The following is a 20025-nucleotide window of genomic DNA, read 5'->3' on the forward strand; positions in this document are numbered from 1 at the left end:
AGATGGTTAAGCTTTGTTTAGCAGTACCCAGAGCCTGGCGTAGATAAAACCAGCCGATGGCGCGCTGCCCCTGCTGTTGACGCTTCCTTCCTTCCCCTAGTCCCTCCTCCGCAGTTTGACCCTGGATGGAACGCTACCCTGGTGCCCGTGACTTGGGTGAGCCTCTCAGGCTGGGATACGCTCCGCCACCGCCTCGCTCTATGAAGCTCCTCTTATTTGGTTCTACTCCGTGTGTCACACTCATTCCTCGAGTTGTTTTCTTGGTAGGAAAACCCCAGATGTGCCAGGGAAAACAGAATCGACTTAAGTCCTGAGCGGCTCCAGGAATGGAAGAGACTCATGGGGGTGTAAGCCAGGCATGGCCAGGGCTAAATGGGGAAAGTGGGGCCCTCAGAGGTCAATTTTCACTTGAGCTGCCCAGGTTTGAAGAAAGTGGTATAAGATGCGGGGAGGGTATCCTGAGCCTTCTCATTTAGTTTCCCACTTCCCCAGTTCAGGTTCTTCCTGGCTGAGTGACCTTGGGCAAGTTACATGACTGCCAGATGCTCCGGGCAACTCCCTCAGACTTAATTTGCCAGGAAATGGAGGCCTGTGTGGGAAGATGATATCAGGTCCAGTGCCTGGGCCCAAGGGTAGATATAAGTATTTGTGTGCTTGAGCTGGGGGGAGGGAAATGTTCCTGGTCAGTACTGGAGGCTGTCCCCTCTCTGCCAGCACCAGGCCCCCCGGAGGCCAGCCGCTGTCCCTGCAGGGGCCTTAGGCTATCAGGTCTCATCGGCCCTCCCCTCCATTAATCTTCCTTAGATGGGCAGGCCCCCTTCAGCGCTCCTCGCCTTCCCATGGCCACATCTTGTGACACCCCTGGGGATACCATCCCAGCCCTTGGGGTGCAGTGTCCCTGCTCCCAACTGAATGAGAGTGATCTGGGGAATGTGGAGAAGGTCCAGGGCTTGAAAAGAGACTGAGGGTCAGGCCCTGAAGACTCCCCTAGGAGGGGGAGCTAGAGCTGGAAGGAGGAGTGAGAATGAGGCCCAGCCACTGAGTCAGAAGGCACACGAGCCCTCCTCGATGGAAAGGCAGCGCCTGGGCACACAGTAGCCATTTTATGAGTCATTACTGACAGACTGACCCAAGCATGTTCAGGATGCCCACAGGACCTTGGATTTAGAGTGAAAAGGGATTATCTAGGCCTTCATCCCTCTGTTTTTCAAGTTGTGAAAACTGAGGTCCAGAGAGGAACAGAAATGCCTTTAGTAGGTTAGGGTGGGTGCCAGCGATGGAGACCTCTGGGGACAGAGTGCTGGAGTTGGAGTTGGGAAGATCTGAATTCAAATCCTGCTCCTCTCATTACCAGCTGTGAACGCGAGCCAGTCCCTTTGCTTGGGACTCAGTTTCCTTATCTGTAAAATTGGCTTAATGGTATCTGTAGGGTCTGGGGACTGAGCCTGTGGTGTCTTTGGCTGAGGAAACTCCTGCCCGTGCAGGCCTCGAGGGTCGCCTAGGGCACAGAAAGGTGCCTGTGCCCAGTCATGTCGCCGGGGCTCCTCTGCTCCCTCCCCCCTGGGCCGCCCTCCCTCTCTAAATGACATTGTGTTGACAGTGACTGCCAATCTCCATTTTCCTCGCATCACTCGCTGATGAGGGAGTGGAGGAGCAGGAGATGGTGGGAGCAGAACGTTGAGCCCCTGCTGCCTCTGCTCTGGAGCCATCCCCCGACTCCTGGGCCCGGGCAAACGAGAAGACCACAGGCAGCATCGCATCCTCACCTCCCCTGGCTCCTCTGAGGCTGCCTGGCCTCCCTGGTGGGGTGTGGGGAGCGCTCGCTTGGTCCTGGGCCGGGCTCCAGCCCTCGCCCACTCTGGCTGAGTCACCTGAGCTCCCCGTTACCTCAGGGGCGGATGGGGAGGACGAACCCCTTTGGGAGTGGGGGAACCGTCACTGTGGGGCTCAGGCCCAGGGTGGCCGAGGGCTTGGAGGACCCCCAGAGGCCTGCCCAATGTGCCTCAGAAGGAGGTCCAGCCTCGGTTACCTTCGCTCAGATGCGATGGGCAAATGAATAAGCGTCCGGGGTCAGGATGCCGCCTGAGTCCAGGCTGGGCAGCGGTGGGATGGATTTCCACGTCGCGGCTGGGGCTGTGGGGCTGGGCTGAGCCCTGGTTAGGAGGCCCTGCTCTCCTGGGCTTCAGGAATCTGAGGGATGGGAATGGGGCCAGGCCGGGGGTGGGGGGGGAGGTTGTGGATGTTGGCCGGCCCTGCCAAGCGCCCCTGCTTATCTAACTGGGAGTTAGTGGACAACCTGTTAATCTTCTGCATGATTCCAATGACGCTCCGGCCCCCAAGGCAGCCCTGAAACCCACAAACTATGAGCTGGACGGAGCTGCAGAGGCTTTCGGGTCAGCCCGCCCCCAAAGAAGAGTACCCCCTCCCCAATCCCCCCAGGTGTTGGAGCCAACAAGTGGCCTCGTCCCTTGCCAAAGCCCTCTCCAGTGAAACCAGGTTAGTGGTGGGAGCTGGCTCGCATTCAGTGCAGACCGCTTCCCCAACATGGGCCCATTTGACCCTCACAACCACCCTGGGAGCTAGGCGCTGTGATTATCCCCACTTTACAGATGAGGAAACTGAGGCAGGCAGCCTTGAAGTAACTTGTTTAGGGTCACTCAACTAGGAAATATCCAAGACTGGATTTGAACTCAGGTCTTCTGGAGTCTAGCACTGTCCATGGCGCCCCCTAGCTGCCACTGACAAACTGGCCCTCCCGAAGGAAACGGTCCTCCTGTAGTGTCGTCCCTGTTCCTTCCTTCATTGTTTTCCATTTTGTTTTCTTTTTGCTCCGAACTTAACAAACCCCAGATAAAATCAGCATCTCTGTGTACATGTGCGCATAGCATCAGTGTATACACCACCTGTATACATGGAGCAGAGAGAATAGAACCTCTTGTGTGTGGAGGTTACTTTTCTTGTTTAGGTCGGTGATCACTTTCAGAGCTGGCCTGTCTTCTGCTCTCTTCTTCAGGGGGGGAAGTTGGGTCCTTCCTCCTTCTCTTCCTCCTCCCTCCTCTTCCTCCTTCCTCTTCCTTCTCTTCTTCTTCCTCCCTCCTCCTCCTTCCTCCTCCTCTTTCCTCATTCTCCTTCCTCCTTCTCCTCCTCCTCCCTCCTTATTTGGGAATCAGCTCCCCGGTCACCATTTCTATGCTTTCTTTCCCAGTCCAAGGGAAATTGTCCTTTTCAGAGAGCGCAGAAGCAAAATCAGGGGTTGAGTAGTTCTGCCTTCTCACAGGCAAGATCCATTCCCCTCCTCCTGTCCCCCAGAGCAGGGGTCCTAACCTTTCTCTCAGTTTCCGCCTGTGAAGCTCAAGGAAAGTCACGTTTTTGCTAGCAATGACCCAAATTCATCTCAGATGGCCGGTGACAGTCGTCACCTGTTGCCTTCTGGTACTTGGGGCTGTCCCTTTTTCAGTTTTCCAGAGTAGGGATCAGAAGTATGTGCATTTGGAGCTGGGAGGAGCCCGTGGAGGGCACTGCCTTCCCTTTCCCCCATTTTACAGGTGGAGGTTAAGTGAGTGACCCAGAAGAAGAAGAGAATGTGATGACGAGCAGGGCTGGAGAGGGCTGGGCGCTGAAGGTTGGTCACGCCCGGTGGGGCCCCTGTTCTCCCAGGAGGCACTGTGCTAGTTCTGGGCACGGAACGCCTCTCCTTGCGGTCCCTCCTGATGTTGACTGGGAGGCAGCGAGCCCTGGTCTCGGCTCTCAAGGGCCTGGGCTATTCCTTACAAAAATAAGCCAGCCCCTTCCCCAGGAGCCAGTGCGCCACATTCCCAGAACCCTCTGGCCCTGGGCAGACAGGAGTACGCGGTGGACACCAGGGGCCAGAGGAGAAGGAGGATGGGCCGGGCTGCCGAGCTCTGGCATTCCTGGCCTCTGCCCTCCCACCCGTTCCTGGAGGTCTCCCCTCACCTCTGGGAATTTGATGATGCTGACACGTTTCCCAGGACCCCGCGAGCAGGCAGGCAGGAAGCCAGTGTTTTGTGTGCTTGCCTCCCGGGACCCCTCAGCGGGCCAGGCCCAATTGGAGCCACATGTGGGCCTGACAGGGGATAAAAGGGGGTTCCCATTGGACCCTTGGCTCCCATGCACAGGGGTCGAGTCATTTCCCCACCTGCCAGCCATTTTGTGTAGAACACAATTCTCTTTCCATTTTATTGAAAAATTTTTATTTTTCAAATCACATAACCTTACCAGAAGCAGGTTGTCACTGCAGATAGAGCCTTGGAGGCCCAAAGTCCTGGGTTCAAGTCCAGCCTCTGGCCAAGATGCCCTCCTGCATTTGCTGAGTGGGTTCCCTGTACTAATGACTTCACAAGTCTGCCCCAAACACTAAAATAAACTTCATCCCCTTCATCAAAGGAAAAGGCCTTTTCCCTTTGATAATATCCCTGGGATATAGAGCAGGTGATGAGGTCACTGGGTTAAAGAGTAGGATCAGTTTTCTCGCCACCATGGCATGTTGCCACGTTGCTTTCCAAGCAAATTGCACCCATCCATAGCTCCACCAGCACTGTAATTGCATGCCAGTTTTTTCCTAAGATGAAGCTGTTTATTTTCCCAGGGGAGATGTACATCTCCTTGGCAAGTCTTTTCAGTTGTGCCGTCAGCCTTGGCTTTGTGACGTGATGGAAGAACACCCATTTGGGGTGTTCTTGGCAGAGATACTGGAGTGCGCTGTCATTTCCTTCTCCAGCTCATTTTATGGATGAGGAAACTGAGGCCAACAGGGATAAGGCCTTCCCCCGGTGTCACAGCCAGGGAGTGGCTGGATTTGAACTTGGGCCTTCCTGACTCCGGGCCCAGCACTCTGTCCGCTGCACCACCAAGGACCTCTGTACTAAGCCCCAGACAGTTGGGAGTTGCACGGCGGAAGGAGTCTCCTGGACTGTCCGTGCCGTGGTTCTTTGAACGCTGTGCGTTCATAGGCTTGCTGTATCCTGGGGTCGGTGAGACACAGCGTCTGTGGTTTATTGGTGCAGGGTTGTTAGCCTGTCGCCTCCCCGGTAGACTGGCAGCTCTCTGGGGGCGGGATGTTGTTTCTGCTTTTCTTTGTCTTGTCTGCACTTAGCACCATTCCCTGTGCGTCAGGACACCTGTGCTCCCTGAACCTACTGTGAGCCCATAGAAGGAGCGCCGGGATTGGAATCTTAGGATCCCGGCTCTGCCACCGACCACTGGCGTGACCCTGGGAAGATTATCTCCCTTCCTGGGCCTCAGTTTCCTCCTCCATAAAAGATGACGACTCCCCAGGGCCCTTCCTGCTCTGGCTCCTGGGATGGGACCAGGTGCCAGAGCTGGCTGCGTGCTTCCTCCCTTCCGGACGCAAACCCGTTTGGCAGAAGTGTGGGGCCGGCCCGAGGGGAGGGGCTGGCCCCAGACTTCTCCAGCTACCTTCAGGGGTCCCGAGGAGCTTGGGTCCGTCTCGGTCTGGGCTGGCTTCATTCCCTCTCCTTGATTCAGCCCTTCGGAGGAAGCCCCTGAACCATCTCTGCAGGTAGCAGCAAGCGGGCACTTGCCCCAGGGCACGGGGTGGCTAGAGCCCGAAGGGAGGGAGCCCAAAGCCTTTTCCTTTGCCTTAAAATGATAGGCCAGAGGATCCTCGGACTGCACGGTCCAGTCCTCCTCTTTGACTTACAAGCTGGGTGACCGCTCATCTCCAGACACCGAGGCTTTGCCTTTGCTCTCCCCACGCCTGCGATGCCCTCTCTCTCCTCATCTCTGGGCTTCCTTCAGGTCTGAGCTCAGCACCCACCACCTACAAGAAGCCTCTTCTGTCCCATCTCCCCCTCCCCTCCCGATTCCAGTACCTTTCCTCTGCTGACTGTCTCCCACTTAACCTGGCAATAAAGTTGTCTGTGCATCGTTTGCACGTTGGCTCCGTTAGCCTGAGCATCTTGGGACCAAAGATCGCCTTGTGCCTTTCCTTTTACTTGGCACGGTGCCTGGGATGTAGTGGGCCCTTAATGAATGCTTCTGGACTTGGCCTTAGGCAGGTCCCTGGCCTCGGTTTCCCCTTGTGGGCCCACGTGATCTCCGAGGCCCTTCCAGCTGTGGCTCCCTGGACCTTGAAGTATATTCACATGAGTGGTCCAGGGGCCGGCTCCTTCTGAGGCCTTGTTTGGGGGACAGGGAGCAGCCCCTCACTGGGGAGGCCTACCAGGGGACACACGGTGAGAGTCCTCCCAAGACCTCCCCTGAGAAAGAGGCCAGTTTGTTTTTCTAATTTTACAATGGATTCTCTTTTCATTAAAAAATAATTGGAGTGGCATTTTTCATCAGGCCCAGGCTTTCTCAACTGTTGCTGTTACTGTTTCAGGCTGGGGTTTTTCCTCCGTCCATCTGTGGTTGTCTTCACGTATCCTCCTGTCTTTGGGGACACTGAGTTGGCTTTTGGAAAGTGTTTTGCAAAACATCTCCACTTACCCTACAGTCTTATTTTATCTGCACTCACCCCTGTGATGTGTAGGAGGGGAGAGGGGGTTAGGTCCATTGCACATAGGAGTAAAGTGAGGCCCACAAAAGGGCAGTGGGTTAGCCGAGGACGTCACACTGCTGGTGGGTGGCAGAGCCCTCTGAGAAGGTGCCTGGGCTCTCGGCCCTCCCTCACCCTTTTCCTCGGTCAGGGTGGGGGGTATCGCCAAAGAGGCTCATCCCAAAGGCTGAAGCGATGGGAAACGTCTCCATTCCTATGGCTTCCAGGCAACGGAAGGGCACTGGGCTGTTGTGTCTGCCACAATAACCTGTATTGGGTCAAGCTGGCCAATTCAGCCCACCCAGGACAGAGTGCTCTGTGCAGGCATGGGGGAGAGACAAAGGGCCGGCTAAGATCAGGCCCTGCCCTCAGGAGGCTCACCATCTCTCGGGGTAAGCTGCAAACTCAGAGACTTATGATACCCGATATTCGATTCTAAGTGCACTGGAGGGATAAAGAAGAGAAAACTGGGGGCAGTCTGAGGGCAGGAAGGCCATTAGCAATGGGATGGAGCAGAGGGACTGGATCTGGGAGGATTGCCTGGAGGAAGTACCATTGGAGTTGATTGGGCTTTAGGGGAAGAGGTGAATTCAGCAGGTGAAGGTGTTCCTGGCACGGGGCACAGTGTGAACAAAGGTATGGAAGTGGGAAACGGACATTGCCCTTGATGTCTGCATAGCCTCCTGTTGTGCATAGATGGCAAATTAAACAGCTAGATTCTCAGCCGATGAAACAAAGGCCAATTTGATGAGATGCACGTTAACTTGAAAGCTCATTAGACGTTTTGGGTGAGTTGGAATGGCCCCGAGGAGCCAACCCCCTTATCTTCCCATGAGGATCGGCTGGAAGGAAAAACCGCATTGTATACAGTCATAAGACACAGCAGGACTTGAAACCAGGTCCGAGGTTGGCCTGCGCCTCAGCGAAGCGTCCCTGTGAGCCTGCCTGGACGGGGAACCCTGATGCTGAAGGGCCATCCCGTCAGTACCTCGTCTGTGAGTGGTCAGGGCTGAAGACTCGCTTCCTGTTTCCTGGGACCCTCTTCATTTCTAGACCAAGTATCTTAAATAGCAGGCTGGCTAAAGTCAGTGATGTATAGACATAGTGACTGCTCTTGCCGTGGACTAAAGCCCCATTCCCTGAACAGCTGCAATAGCGGTGGCTTTAGAAGCAGGCGACGGCTCTCCCCGGCTGGTTCCCGCTGGATGCGGCTTCCCCCGACCGTGTGGGACCGGACCGAGAACACGGTGTCCTGGGCGCCGGCCCCGCGGCCCAGCAGAGGGGCTCGAGAGGCAAGCTGCGGTCCAAGCTGGGCGCTCCAGGCGGGGAGCAGAGGGCAGAGCCCCTTGTTACCTCAGGGAGGTGGACGCTGTGTGCTCCTGACTGCCCAGCCTTCACAGACACGTGCACACTCACCCACGGACCCGCAGAGGAAGTTGGGGTTGCCTCCCCTGCCCTGACCAGCGAGTTCTCAGTCCCGGTGCGAGGGGGCCGGAGCCCCTGCTTGACCCTGGACTTCAGCGGAATCCTGAAGGGGTGCCCCAGTCACCAGCAGGCCTGCTCCTTCACTCAGTGGGTGCCCCTGAGCGGCTCGGTCCCCTGCTTTCCTGCAGAGCTGGTGCCGGCCAGCCTCCTGCCTGGCCTCCTGCAGCCCTCCGCCCCACCCTGACTAGCCTTTTACAGTGAAAGCTGACGGCACTGTCGTCCCCTGCATGGGGGCGGGCTCTCCTTGCCGGACCACAGTTTCTCTGGAAAACCTGTCTTGGCCTCTGCCTCCCCAGGCTTTTCTCATGTCCCCTCAGTGGACAGCAGGCCCCTTCCCGGCAAGGCCTTCCGCTTCTGTGTTGTGTTTCCCAGCCCCTCGCCTGGAGAACGTGGCCCACAGTGCCAGATGTTGCTGAATCAGCAGCCGCCATCCCTGGTGGACCCACGGGCCGAGCCTTGCGTCCACCTCCCAAGGGATCCTGGTTCATTGAGCAGCCGGCTGCCCCGCCCTTCCCAGGCATACACCCACCCGTTAATTGTTTCCATCTTGGTCCCCTCATTGAAAATTCTGCTTACCACCAGCGATTCCAGGCTGGAATGAGGCCTGACAACCCTGTAGTGTCCTTGGAAGGCGGGTGGGAGGCCTTTGTTGACCTTGGGGAGCGTCCCTGGGAAGTCCTCTGGGACAAAGGCAGTCAGCGCTCGGCCCGATTCCCCTCTGCAGACCTCCCAGGGTCCTCTGACAGATGGCGAGAGGTCAGCTGGCCAGCGCTGGTCCGAACTGCGGACGCGTCTTTGTCGACATTGTCCGGATTGACCAGATTGTTCCCGACCGGGCTCAGATGGTGATGGTGTAACAACAACAGTCGTAATAAGTAGCATTGGTAAAACACCTGCTGTGTGTCGGATGCTGTGCTAAATGCACTACGTGTCTGATCATCACTACAACCCAGAGGGGTTGGTCTTATTAGGATCCTCGTTTTACAGTTGAGGAAACTGACGCAGGTGGTAGCGGTAAAGTGACTTGCCCAGGGTCACACCGCTAGGAAAGGTCTGAGGCTGGTTTCGAACTCAGGTCAGCGCTGTACTCACCGTGCCCCGCCTGCCTCAGTGAGGTGAGCGCATCCACTGCGGAGCCCCAGCCCTTGCCCTTGGCCTTGGTCGTGTTCCAGCGTGGCGCGTACGGGCTCTGGGCTGTTCGGGGATGGGTCCGGCTCAGCGGCAGTGGGCCTCCCCCCCGGTGCCCAGACCTCTCGCCTCGGTTGCCGGAGTTGCCAGCCTGCACGTTTGCCAGCGGCCTGGAGTTTGATCGGCCAAACCTTTCTCCTGCCGTCCGGCCGGCCGGAGTTCTCCTCACGCCGTTTCCTGCACTCTGTGATCCAGCTGGGGCGGCTTACTTGTCCTGGTGCCCGCGCTCTGTTCCCTTGGCTCTGGCCGCCCCCAGCCTCCCCCTTTTCATCGAGATCCTTCACTCCCTTCTCGGCTGGGCTCCAGAGCCACATCCCACGAGGGGCCCTTCCTGGCCCCTCCCCTTTCCTTCAGATTACTCAGTATTTACCAGGAGGCAGCGTAGCCTGGGACACAGCAGGTGCTCAATAAAGGCTTAGTCAGTGAACATTTATTAAGCACCTTACTATGTACCAGGCACTGGGGATACAAATAAGAAAAAGGAAAGCCAATGCCTACCCTCAGAGGGCTTACATTCTAATGGGGGAGAAGTCTGGCAGAAGTCCCAGAGTGGCGCAGCCAGGGGAAATGAGGCTGTGAGCCGAGCTCTCCCTGTCTGCAGCATGAGCTCCGGCAGAGCAGGGATGGCTTCGTTTTTGCCTTTGTGCCCTAGCGCCTCGCACTCAGTAGGCGCCTGCCTCAGTTTCTTCATCTGTCCAATGGGGATGATAATAGGAGCACCCCCTCCCAAGGCTATGACAATGCTGGTACAGCGTTTTGTGAACTTTTAAGCGCCGTGTAAATGCTGCCTGTCCTTACTGTCATTATCATTACTAATTATCAGTCCAGGTTGGGGCTTGGCTCCCTCCTCCCTGTGTGAGTCACTTCCTCTCTCCCCTTGGGCCTCAGTTTCTCTGTCTGTAAAACACAGGGGTGGATTATTTCACTTAGGCAGGAGAAGCTCCATGGCTGGGCTCCGGCCGTTCTCTCGGGCCACCACCAGGCCTGAAGGCTCTCCCTCCTCTGCTCTGACCGCTGACCTCGCCGGCTTCCTCTGAGTGCCAGCTAAGATGCCGCCTTCTACAGGAAGCCTTCCCTTAGGGCCTTTTCGTTCCAGGGACATCCCTCTGTTGATTATTTCCCCTGTAGATAGCTTGTTTTTAGCCGTGTTTGCATGTTTTCTGACTGTTAGATTGTAAGCTCCTTGAGGGCAGGGTCTCTCTTTTGCCTCTTCTTTGGGATCCCCAGCGCCCAGTACAGTACTGGGCACATAGTAGGTGCTTAATACCTGTTGGTTGATTGATTAAACCCTTCTGGCTCTAGGTCTGTGGCCCTGGGCCATTGGCATCAAATATGGCGGCGGTAAATGGGATTGTCATCCTTGACTTTTAAAATACGCATTGATGTCTTTGGTTTTGGTGTGCCCTTTCTCTTCTCCACATCCCCCTCCCTGCCCAGCCTGCCCCCTCATAACAGAGCTAAGGAGGATAGACGAATCACGGCCTGGGGTGCTGGCGTAGGTGGCATCTTGCACCCGTGGGCCAGCGCGAAGGTTCTCCGGGTCTCCGGCGGCTCTCCCAGAGACGTCAGCCTCCTTCTCCTGGTCCCCTGATGTTAGACTCCGTCTCCTTTGTCTGCCCGAGGCCTCCTGCCCACCTTGGGGTTCTCCTTGCTGGCGCCTCCAGGGGAGCTGGGAGGAGGGGCACCCGTGAGCCCAAGGCTTGAGGCTGACGGTTGTCGCAGCCCGTCCTGGCCAGGTCTGAGGGTTGTGGTTGGCGGGCCTGGGACCGGGGAGGCAGTTTCTTCTTTGGACCCTTGCTCCCAGTGCCCACTAACCCTGTCCTCCTTCTTCTTCTCTTGCAGATGAGCTCACAGTGCCTGCACTTTATCCCAGCACCCCCGAAGTGTGGGCCCCGTACCCTCTGTACCCAGCGGAGTTGACGCCTGCTCTACCCCCTCCTGCTTTCACCTATCCCGCTTCACTGCATGCCCAGGTAATTGGACCCATCGCCACCACCTGACTCACTCAAGCACCCCTCGAGTGCACAGTACAACTAACCCCTGTCCCGCTAACAGACCCACCTTCGAGAGATGTCCGTGGCCTTGACCTTGTCCCGGAGCCATCCCCCTCCTGAGCTTGGGAGGCGGACCGACGGAAGGGATGTCTGTCACCCACTGCCTGATACAGTTTCCAACACCTTCTTCTCCCTAATCTCACCTTCATCTCACCTGAGGGGCTGGACGGGGCAGAGGGCTTCCAGATAGCTGCAGGCTGTCACCAGGACCAGGAGTGGTGGGCCACAAGGCGCACGCGCCCCCAGGGGGCAGGGTCTGTGTGGAGTGGCTTCCCAGAGCGTGTGGGAGGTCGGTTCTCCTGCTGGCCCGTTTCCAGGGTCCCTGAGATCCAGGAGGCAGGGTGGCCCCCTTGGGTTATTTCAGAGTCCAAAGGACGGGCTGGTTGTCATGGTGACGTGGGGGCTGTAGGCACGTCTTCCCAGGGCTGCGCAGTCAGACCACATGAGGCCCATGCCTCCCTCCCATTCTCTGTCTTCTTTAGAAATGACCCCTCCATGGCTCTCATTAGTAGCCAGACTGCAGCTCTCTTCAAGGCCCCTGTCCCTTTCCCTCTGAGAGAAACCGTGGCCTTAACTTTCCCTCATTTCGCAGATGAGCACACTGGCATCTGGGTGGGGAAAGGGCTTTCCGAGGTCATGCAGGCGGTGTGAGGTGAGCCAGGCTTCGAACCCTGAAATCGTTCTCCTGATCGAGCTCTGCCTTCCACTGTCTGCTGACGGTCTCGGAGGGAGAGCACAGCAGGGCCTAGGCCCCCTTCTTGGTCACCTTCTGGCCCACCAAACCTGCTCTTTGGGGGGGCGTGGCTCAGGGCTTGCCCCGATGGGTCACCACTGACTCACAGAATCCTGGAAAGCAACTTAGGCCTTCGAGTTCCCTCCTGTATTTTACAGATGAGGAAATGGAGGCTCAGGTCTCTGATTCCAGGCTGAGCCCCTGAGTGGCTCCCCAGGCCTGTGGGGCATCGTCATCTTAGTGCTGCCTCTTTCCTGGATGCCAGCTCCCTTGCTGTGCCGGAGCTGTGCCCTCCTGGGACCCACGACCCCCCAGTGACAGAAGACTGATGTGTGTGACCCTGGTTCCTGTAGAAGGAGGGGCCGCTGACCAGCAGAGGAAGCCCTCGGAGGCCTGTGAGTTCTGCCTCAGAACTGTGGCTTGTCTGTCTCCAGGGACTGTGGGAGGGCTTTGAATGAAAAATCCTAATTTGGACTGGAAACACACACAGCCACCGTGACAGCAGCTTCCAGGGCTGTCCTGGGCCCAGCGTGCTTGTGTTCTCCAAGTGGAGATGCTTTGTGTCACCAGGAAAGGGCCTGTCCGGTGAGTCAGGGGATGGACTGGCTCCCCCAAGCCAGCCGGAGACTTTCCGCATAGCCCCTCAACAAAGCTGCACACTGGTGACCTTCCCACCAAGCCCAGGAGAGACGCCCTAGAACAGAGAGGAGAGGAGAAGCCAGGAGGCCCCTCCTTGTCTGGCTGGAGATACTGGGTGATGCAGTCCATGCCCAAACCAGGCCAAACCTGGCATCTCTCTGGGCTCCAGATTTTCCGTCTATGGGTAGATAGATGATGGTGTTGAGTACTGACTCGGATCCTGGCTCTGGACTGGAAGCTTCTCCTGAGAGCCCTAAGTTACTAGCATCCTCGGAGCACCTTTTCTGCTTGGATCAATGCAAGCCCCAGGCCTGCCCTCTCCTCCCTTCCCTTCCTTTCCCAGCCTTCTCCTCCATCCTCTTCCCTTTCCCTGGGGTCAGGAGAGAGCTGATCTCCCTCTCCTTCGCCATCACAGTGCTCCATCCATCATCCCCCTTTCCTCATGCTGCTTGAATCTGGCCAGCTAATGGTCTTCCTCCTCTCGTCTGCTGCCAAACTCCTCAAAAGAACTGTCTGTCCTCTTTATTTTGAAAAAATTTTCCATGTTGTCTGTGTTCTGTTTTTACATTACAAACATTTCCAGATTACCCACGTTCCCTGAGAGCTCTCTTGTGACAGAGTGAAACACTTAGGCAAAAGCTAATAATAGGGTGCCCTCATCTGAAAGTGCAGGCAGCATCTGTCCCACCCTGCCGACTTTCTTTTCTGTAAATGTTTTCTTTCATTGGCAGAAATCTATTTATTTTCCCTCCCGTCCTACCCCCGCCTCATTTGAAAAAAGAGAAGAAAACCGAATTCCTTGTTTAACCACCAAGCCCAGGCAGCCTGTCCACCCAGATCCCCTGGGCACGCGGGCATTCCGCTCCCCACGGCCGTCACCCGTCTGTTGTAGGAAGGTGGCGCATTTCATCCTTGGCCCTTCGAGGTCATCTCTTAATACATTTATTGCAGCACAGAGTACGCCATCACATAAAAATACATTCTCTTAAGCCGTGTATCTCTATATTCATAAAAGGTGGCCTGAGCTTCCAGGGCTTCTGAGCTCTGTGAGTGACCCAAGCTCTCTCAGCCTCAGTTTCCTCCTCTGTAAAATGGGAGAGGGTAATAATTCCTCTCGCCTCTCCCTTCTTTTGGATTATTATGAGGCATACGTGACAAATTGTGCATCAGATATTTGCCCACCTTGAAGAACTATAGAAGTGATGGTACTTTGACCTTCACTGCCTCGACTTCCCTACCATACCTTTATGTCTCACAGTCTGCCAGAGCTGCTTCCTCCAAGGTTACCAGTGGCCTTTCTTCTGACCTTCACCTCCTTGGCCTCCCTGGCACCCTCACACTGTTGGCTCGCCCCTCCCTTGACCTCTGGGACACTGCATCCCCCGACTCTCCTCTTGGCTTTCTGAATGTTCCTTCTGCTGTTTCTCTAGCTCTTCCTACCCTTGTGCTCAAGGTACTGTCCTCACTTTGCTTTTCTTCTCTTTATATGATCTCCCTGGGCAATCTCATCTACTCCCATAGCATTCACCATCCCCTCAATTCACCAAAGATCATAGATTTTCAGAGACAGTAGGCTTGTCAGCCTAGGGATAAAGAGGGAGGAGGGAGAACTTTGCCCAGAGAGCACACTCCGCCTCCAGAGCTCCCATGGGTCCCCTCCCCACGTGGATGACTCCCATGGGTCCCCTCCCCACGTGGATGACTCCTAGACACGTAGATCTAGTAGCCCCAGGCACTGAATGAACTCCACCTGGCTGTCCCACAGGCATTCTGAGTCACCTCATAAAAACTACTCATCTTTCCCAGTGAATCCAGCCTGCCCTGTTCCAAACTCCCCTGTTGCTATCTATAAATGTACCATTGTCCTCTCAGTCACCCAAGTTCATGTGCTTGGGGGGACTGCTGATTCTGCCTTCTGCCTTTCTCCAAGTTTTTTTAATTCTCCCTCTGCACCAACTCTTCACCCAGCCAAGTGTAAGCCTTTCTTACCTCTTGTCTAGATCCGTGGTTCCCATTTATGGTCTAAAGGATTGATGGTAACAAATCTTTAATAGTGCCTTTGTTAGGAAATGATGGTAATATTATATTAGTATGTTATATTACCCTGGGGTGACTTGCCCAGTGTCACACAGCTAGGAAGGTCAAAGCCCGGATTTAGACTGCATCTTCCTGACTCCCAATTCCTGTGCTTTCTGCCCCACACCACGCTGCCCCTCTTGCACTCACAACACATTCCGTCATTTTTGTTGAGTTTCACAGAATGAAAAAGTGGGGAACCACTGGTCTGGACAATTACAGTAGCTTTCTAAATGGTCTCCTTGGCTCTGCTCTCCCCTCATCAAATCCATCCTGTACACACAGATGCCAGAGTAATGCTTCTAAGGCACACGTTGGACTATGTCACTTGCCTACACAGTAACTTCCCTAGTGCCCCCAGGATCAAATATAAACTATTTTGCCAGGCATTCGAGGTCCTCTACAGTCTGCCTTTAGACTATTTTTCTAGCCGTATTTCACAATGCCCCTCTTCCTTCTGGCCAGACAGGTTTACTTGCTCTTTTCCAAATCTGACTGCCATCTTTGACCTCTGTGTATTTACCCAGACCATCCTCGGTGTCTGAACTGCACTCCTTCCTCCTGTCCGTCTCTCTGAATTTTCCTTCAAAGCTCAGCGCAGGCACCAGATTCTCTGTGAAGCCTTTCCCAATCTCTGCTTTCCCCCTAGTTGTCCGTGCTCTCACTTTCTCTCTCCCCCTCTCCTTCTTCCTTCTCTTCTCTTTCTTTTTCCTTTCTCCTTCTCCTTCTCCCTCTTCCCTTCTTTTTTTCTCCTTTCCCTCTCTCCTTTCTCCCTTACCTTCTCTCCTTTCTGCTCTCTTCCTCCCTCCCTTCTCTCTTCCTTCTTCCCTCTTCCTCTTCCCCACCTTTCCCCTAACTGCCTTGCACTGACTTAGTTGCTTTTCTTTTCCCAAGGAGAATGTAATGGCCTTATGTGCAGAGCTGTGTTGCTTTTTTCATTCCATTTCTGGCACCTAGCTTAGAATCTTGAATGTAGTAGGTGCTTAATAACTGCGTGTTAACATGAACTGAGTTAAAGCCCCAAGGTGAGATTTGTGCTACTGCTATGGAATGGAATTTCAGCATCCTCCAGAACTTTGGCACAATGATGGAAAAAGCCTAGGCAGGTGGGAAGGGGCTGACTGGTGCCCACTCATCTCCTACCAGCTTCAATAAATGGTAATAGGATCATAGATTCAGAGCTTGAAGTACCTGAGAGGCCATGATGTTCCGTACCCTCATTTGATGAAGAAATAGGCCCAGAGAATGAGGTGACTTGCCTGGTGTCACACAGCTAGTAAGTTCGGAGTCCAGATTTAGACTGCCTGCCTGCCTCCCAAATCCTGTGCTTTCTGCCCCACGCCACACTGCCACTCTTGCATTTTGACCACAGTGCTATAAGATGGTCACTTAGCCCAGCCTCAGCTCCCCATTGCACCACGTTGTTTTTCTGGCATCCAAGTGCTGTTGGTCTCTATCCACGGGCACACAAGTCATCAGAAGTCCCTGAAGTCTTTTTGCTACTTTTGGAAATTGGGGCTTGAGGGAAATGAAAGGAGTCTGTGAACCTGCGTTTGAAGAAGAATGATGATGACAGGGTGGAAAAGACCGAGTCCCTCCCGACGGAATCATGTTTTATTCAAGCTCCACGATGCCATCCAGCCGTCCGCACCAGCCCAAAGAGCCGAGCGGCAGGCCTCCAAAGTGCAGGGCCGCGGTGGCTGCTGGGGCTTCCTGCTACCAGGCGCTTCTTTCCTGCTCACTGAGCCCGGCTCCCTGGCCCTACTAATGGCCCTCGACAGCAAACATAGTTAAAAATTAACCAAGGAAAATATTAAATATGGATAACCAGCAGTGAGCGAGGCCTCCGTGTGCCACAAGGACTTACACGCTTGGGCGCTCTCACCCGGCATGCCTCGTTACTGGGTCTCTGTCACGTCCTCATGTATTTTATCCGCTTCTGTGCAAGCTGCACTCGGGGTCCCTGCTGCTGCCGGGTCAGCCTGTGCAGCTAGGATGGGCCATGAGGGGAAGGGCCTCTGCTTCTGCTAGCTTCATCTGGCCCTGTTGGAGAGCAGGCCCTCAGAACTGGGTGGATCACCTGGCCCAGGCCCTCAGGGGCCCAAACTGGGGTGAAGGGGCTCAATGAAGGTGACAGTGGGTGGCGGGAATGAGTCCAGTCCAAAGCCTCAGACTCCACGGCCAGTGCCCTCACCACTCTGCCACACTGCTTCCTTGGACATAGGCCCCCAGACCTGTTTGGAGCCAGGGATCCGCCATCAGGGATGGGGAAATCATGGAGAAGAGGAATCTTCAAGACCTTTCCTCATGGCCTCATTTCTGGAGTTGGGGACAGGGCAGCGAATGAAGTCTGGGCCTTGAAAATGGTGTGATGGCTCCAGAGGAGCAGAAGAGATTTAGTTGAATCCAGCAAGCATTTATTAAGCGCCTTCTGTGTTCCTAGCCTTGCACTTAGCACTAGATGTTCAAAGCTGGAGCCTGGCCCAGTCCTGTCCAGTAAATCCAACAAGGCATTTGTCGAGGGCTCGCTCAGTGCATAGCATCAGCTTATATAGGCCATGGGGCAGCTGGGGGAGGGAGCTGCCATCTGACACCGCTTTGAGAGCAGACTTAGAGTGGGGAGGGCCCAGTCAGTTCAGGGCTTCACCAATTTGCCCAAGGTCACACAGCCAGGATTTGAACCTGGGTCTTCTGATCCACATCATTCCCTCACTCCTGCACTGTGTTGCGCCTCTGTTATGTTTTACCATTTCTTATTACAGCAACAGTAATGATAATGGCTGGCGTTGACACGACACTTGAAGGTTTGTAAAGCGCTTTCCAAATAGTCTCTTAACTGGCCATGAAAGGTACATGCCCCTTGCTTTTTTTTCATGGCCTGCGTACTAGGGAAGCTTGCTGTGTAAGAACAGAATGAGTAGAGTTAAGGTAAACTGCAGTGGAAGACCAGCCTGAGATATCTGGGCAGGGGTGAGAGAACAGGCAAGCCCTTGCTGCTAGGGGAACCAGGGAAGGCTTCAAGGAGGAGGCACCCAGTGGGGCCTTTAGTGAAAGATGTCTGCAGATGGGAAGGGAGCGTCTGGTCGAAGGCTAGGGGACGGCATGAGCAGAGGCATGGAGACAGGAGAAACAGCAGGAGACAGTGCCCATTTCATACGGATCCCTTAGACAGAGGACCGCCATGTTGTTAATAATAATGGCTGTCAACTCTTACCAGCAGGCTTCCTTGCAGAATTATGGTCAAAGAACCCAGGCTGGTAGCTTCCTTCCCTTAGATCTGGCCGGTTGTAAAGACAGAGCTGCCTGGATGCCTCTGGGGGAGCCGGTAGAGCGCCAGGCCTGGGATCGGGAAGACCTGAATTCAAATTCAGCCTCAGACATTTTGTAGCTATGGGTTCGTGGGCAGGTCACTTACCTTTTGTCTGCCTCAGTTTCTTTAACTGTACAACGGGATCATCACAGCACCTCCGTGTCAGGGCTGCTGTGATGAGATAATAATTATAAAGCTCTTAATACAGTGCCTGAATGCAGTGGGCACTTAATACATGCTCGTTTCCTTCTTTCCCACACTACGGTGAGGACCCCCTTAGGAAAGTGGGCGGGGTGGGCGTCCTTGTACAGTGTCCCTGATTCCCGAGACCATTCCTGAGTCTGGGCTGGATTGATCATTGATCGGTCTGTAAAGTAGGTATGCTTGGAGCAGTCTGCTGTCTCCCTCAGTGACTTTGCTTTTGAGAAGCAGCATAGTGCAGAACAGGGAGCGGCTCGGATCAGAAGGACCTGGATTCACGTCTCACCTCGGCTTGTGACCTGGCTGAGTGACCCCGGGCACTGACCTCTCAGTGGGAGCAGAGAAGATGTCCGCCTTCTCACTGATGACATCACAAGTCCACCCTTGTATTGTGACCCGCCCTCCAGACTCTTCCAGCCCAGAATGGCACAGAGGGATTGGCGGCTGGCACCCACAGCTGCAGCCACACTCGCTCTGAAGGACCTTTCTTTCTGATGCAGAAGAGGAAGGTGCTCCACGTTTCCCCATTCCCCGTATTTGATACAGACATCCCTCAGAAGCGGGCCGGAGAGGACGGGGTAGGCGGGTCGCTCAGGGCTGCACCTCCACGCTCCTCCATTACAGATGCGACACAGGCTGGACCTCTGCCGATCGTCAGTGTGTGAATCAGAGCCTGCTTGGGGCCACAGGAGAAAGAAGAGGTGGAGGCCGGGGGGCTCCTGAGAAGTGCTTCCTTTCCTATCGGCAGAGTCCCTCCAGGACAAAGTCGAGTCCAGCGCCATGATTTCCCCTTGGGAGGGGGAGGCTGGTGATGGATGAAGTCCGTTGTCCCAGAGTCATGTGGTCTCTTCACGTCGAGGGGAGTTCTGAGAAATGTGCCCCCAGAGCAAGGTGCACCGCGTCCTGGGTACCCTGTGCGAAGTGCCTTCCTTCTTGCTGATGGCTTCCAAGGTCCTCTCTGATCCTCTGGTGCCTCCATCTGGCAGCCCCCACCTCGGTGGCATTTCCTCCTCAGCCTTCCCCATAGCCGTTCCACCACATGGTGCCTGGAGAACTCCAGGCCGGGAGCTCGCTTCCCCAAGAAAGCCCGTTGTACTCAGGGACAGGCAGCAGCTGCTAAATGTTGGGCACTTGGTGCTGGAATCTACACCCATAAATCCCACCTACTGCTCCTAGGTGTTTTATGATTCAGAGCTGGACGGAACCTTGGAGACCGTCTACTGTGTCCATTTGTCTTAGGAGGGGAAACAGGCCCCTCATGAGGGCCCAGCTCAGAGCTGCCTTAGAGACCATCTGTTCTCAACCTCTAGTCTTACAGAGGAGGAAACTGAGGCTGGGGGGGGCATGCCCAGAGTCCACAGCACCACGTGCCTCTTGCAGGTATCTCCTCACCCCCCACACAGGGCAGCTGAGAGATACCACGCAGTCCCACTGTATTGCGTTCAAGATGGCCCGTCTCTCGTTGGCCTCTCTCTCTGCTGCATTGGTGACCCCCCCCCCAGCAAGCTGTCAGAAGCCCATGTAAGCCCCAAAGCTTCTGGGCAGGGACTTGCTGGCCAAGCCCCAGAGGGCTGTGGCTTCCATTCCCAGCTAACCACTTCTGAACCCTCTGGAGTCATGGCCTTTGCTGTTTGAGGGCTGCTTGTCAGCCATCCTACTGTGGATCCTTGTTAATGCAGTCCAGTCCAGCGAGCATTTCTGGATCACCTACTGTATGCCCCGCACTGTGCTAGTCACTGGAGGGGCATTGATAAGAAGGAGAGCTAGTCTCTGTTCTCCAGGCGCTTCCATTCTAACTAGACCAGATGGGGTGTGGCCTAGA

General features: G+C 55.2%; 1 protein-coding gene across 9 annotated transcripts in view; it reads left to right on the plus strand.

Annotated features, from left to right (window-relative positions):
* Positions 1 to 20025, plus strand: part of RBPMS (RNA binding protein, mRNA processing factor) — a 143089-nt gene that overhangs the window by 105280 nt on the left and 17784 nt on the right. For 4 of the 9 annotated variants that reach the window (XR_002328534.2, XM_078148599.1, XM_021008233.2 and 1 more), the window contains exons 6-7: positions 11033 to 11163; positions 12243 to 12372. The exons of 1 other annotated variant lie outside the window; for it this stretch is intronic. Coding sequence is in view for 7 of the 8 variants with exons in the window: in XM_078148599.1 (XP_078004725.1) it covers positions 11033 to 11163; positions 12243 to 12372 (261 nt within the window). In the remaining variant the exon portion in view is untranslated. Of the gene's footprint in view, positions 1 to 11032; positions 11164 to 12135; positions 12190 to 12242; positions 12373 to 20025 lie in introns of those variants that run through there. 4 more of the 9 variants (XM_021008234.2, XM_021008232.2, XM_021008235.2 and 1 more) reach the window with 2 other exon arrangements.

This window comes from Phascolarctos cinereus, unplaced genomic scaffold (assembly GCF_003287225.1).
Source record: "Phascolarctos cinereus isolate Bilbo 61053 unplaced genomic scaffold, phaCin_HiC Scaffold_9;HRSCAF=440, whole genome shotgun sequence".
Taxonomy (NCBI): Eukaryota; Metazoa; Chordata; class Mammalia; order Diprotodontia; family Phascolarctidae; genus Phascolarctos; species Phascolarctos cinereus.